Genomic DNA, 2,276 nt, shown 5'->3' on the forward strand with positions numbered 1-2,276 from the left:
TTAAAAAGATGGTGTTTGAGAAGTGGAAACTATATGTTTATTGATTGATCGTTACTGTATTTGCAGTTATCATTGTTTCCACTGTTAGGAGTCATACAGAAAGTCAAACAGCAGCTACATGCAAAATATCCTTCTAGTTATGTTATGTTGACTTCTTATGTTTGCATGTTCTGAATAGTGCTATGTGCCATAATGGTTAAAATCTTGGCATCTATCTCAGGTTTTCTTATATTAGTATTGTCAACGGTGGGTTTCCACCAGTGTTAAGAGATTTAGAGAAAACAGATGACTGCGAATACTTTGGTATTGTTTATATGGAAGGTGCACAATCACTATGAAGACTGTTCACAGTTAAAAGTCCATAGGTTGGTAGAGACAGGCATAACCTAGAGAGATGTCTGGATAAAGGAATTCACCCTGTGAAAGACCACCTGAAGGTGTAATGGATTTTCCACTGTGGCAAACTACTCATGGTTTCCATTGGCTACTGCTCTAAAATTTTTGAGGTTGCTCAACATGCCTAGGAGCTTTACAAACAGCTGTAGGTATTTGTTAAAGCTTTGTGAGTTACTTGAATTTCTATTCAAAAGCAGGTGCCAATATTTCAATTTTTCCCCTTCACAAGATATGTAAATTTTGAAAACTTGCTACAGAAATGAAATTGAGAAAGTCTGATTTAGAACTATGAAATATTTCCTTTGGACAGTATTGAAAACTTTTGCGAGAAAATAGTTAGAAAAAATAAAGTATACGGCTATGAAATGTGGGCTGAAGACCAGATAAAATCAGTAGCATGTGCTAATAGAAAAGGCAAAACAAAATATGAGACAGAGATAAAATCCAAATTAAGTGGTCTCCTTTGTTTGGATTGAACATTTCCTCAATATCAACATATTCTGACAAAACATTCAAATTTTGCCAAAATTGCATTTCCTGGCAGAAATGGACTCCGTAAAAAGGTTTTGAGTAGCTCAAGCATGTGTATGCCGAGTGATTCCTTTTGTGTTTTGTGGTTTTCATCCACTGTGGAGTGAAATTTCAGCTAGCCTCATTCATTCATCTGCCCCACCATAGAAATGCATGGCTATTTTAAGCATGTTGTAAAGTGGAACACGTCACTTGGCCACACTGCCCACTCTGCACCCACCCCACGCCCAGACCCACCATCAGAGGCAGCAGCTTGGGGATGCATGAACCCCTGCAAGCCCAAAGGGAGCATGTACAAAGTGCGTCCTTGTGGAGACATCTGTAACTTCAGCTCACCCACAGCAACTGGAATGACTCATATAAATAGATATTTGCATTTCTGTTTCTTCACCCTTTACAATATCTTTTTTTCTGAGATGAAAGTTGCTATCTCAGAGCTGAGCACTGAGCCAACAAACCGATCACAAAAGGGATCGACTGCCAGAGTCCAGAAAGGGTTAAGGCAGCAGTTGGAGAGGTTTGGGGTGACGTCGCTTCTGGACGCCTGAGAAGTCTCTTGAAGGTAGTTCCCCTCTGGTGAGGATGGGAGTGAGCTGAGGTCTGAAATCCGAGATCCCTTGCAGCCTGGAGCTGGTGAGGTCCCAGTAAAAGCTGTTTGCCTGCCTTCCCTTCCCAAGCAGTCACACCGCTACACCGGCCTGGGCAGTATGAAGCGAGCCCCCTGGACACATGTAGGACTCACTCTCCTCCAGTTCCTGCTCATCTCCTGCTTTCCAAGAGGTACTGTAAGTGAGCGTGTGCGTTCCCGGCACGGCCGAATGAGTCTCTTTCCTTCAGTGTGTTCAGAGGGGTTTGATCTCATGTGCTGTCATGGGAAGCAGAGAGATCTGCAGGGATGGTAATAATAGAAAGAAGGGGCTCTGCTTTATTTATTTTTTTCTTGCCGGCATGGAGTGCGTGTGGGGGGAGGTTTGCCCAGGGATGAATTCCAGGCAAACTTAATAGCCTTAAAGAGAAACAACTGGCTGTATTTGTTTGCCAATGGCCATCAAGAAAAGGGTATGCAAACACTTCGCTTACTACTGCTTTATTTTCTCAACACTCAGTGCTAAGGAAATGATGATAAAAAGAGGCATTTAAGTTTCTGAATTGTAAAGCGTAATTTGTTTAGTTTGGCAAGATAGAGACTTTCCTCTCCAGCCCCAACACCAAGAATGAAGGCAAGGGAGGAAAAAAGTGAAGGGAAAAAAGAAAACAAAAGCCACACATTGTTTCCAATCTGGGCTTTAGCTCTGCCAATATTATTCTTTCGAAGGGGAAGCCTCATTAAAGCAAAATGATCTTTTTTA

General features: G+C 41.8%; 1 protein-coding gene across 1 annotated transcript in view; it reads left to right on the plus strand.

Annotated features, from left to right (window-relative positions):
- The first annotated feature begins 1,634 nt into the window (after positions 1 to 1,634).
- The window catches only part of PAMR1 (peptidase domain containing associated with muscle regeneration 1), a 67,261-nt gene continuing 66,619 nt past the window's right edge, over positions 1,635 to 2,276 (plus strand). The window contains exon 1 of the mRNA XM_009895594.1: positions 1,635 to 1,707. Within this exon, the coding sequence (XP_009893896.1) occupies positions 1,635 to 1,707 (73 nt within the window). The remainder of the gene's footprint in view (positions 1,708 to 2,276) is intronic.

The sequence above is a fragment of the Charadrius vociferus genome, unplaced genomic scaffold (genome assembly GCF_000708025.1).
Source record: "Charadrius vociferus isolate BGI_N301 unplaced genomic scaffold, ASM70802v2 scaffold71, whole genome shotgun sequence".
Taxonomy (NCBI): Eukaryota; Metazoa; Chordata; class Aves; order Charadriiformes; family Charadriidae; genus Charadrius; species Charadrius vociferus.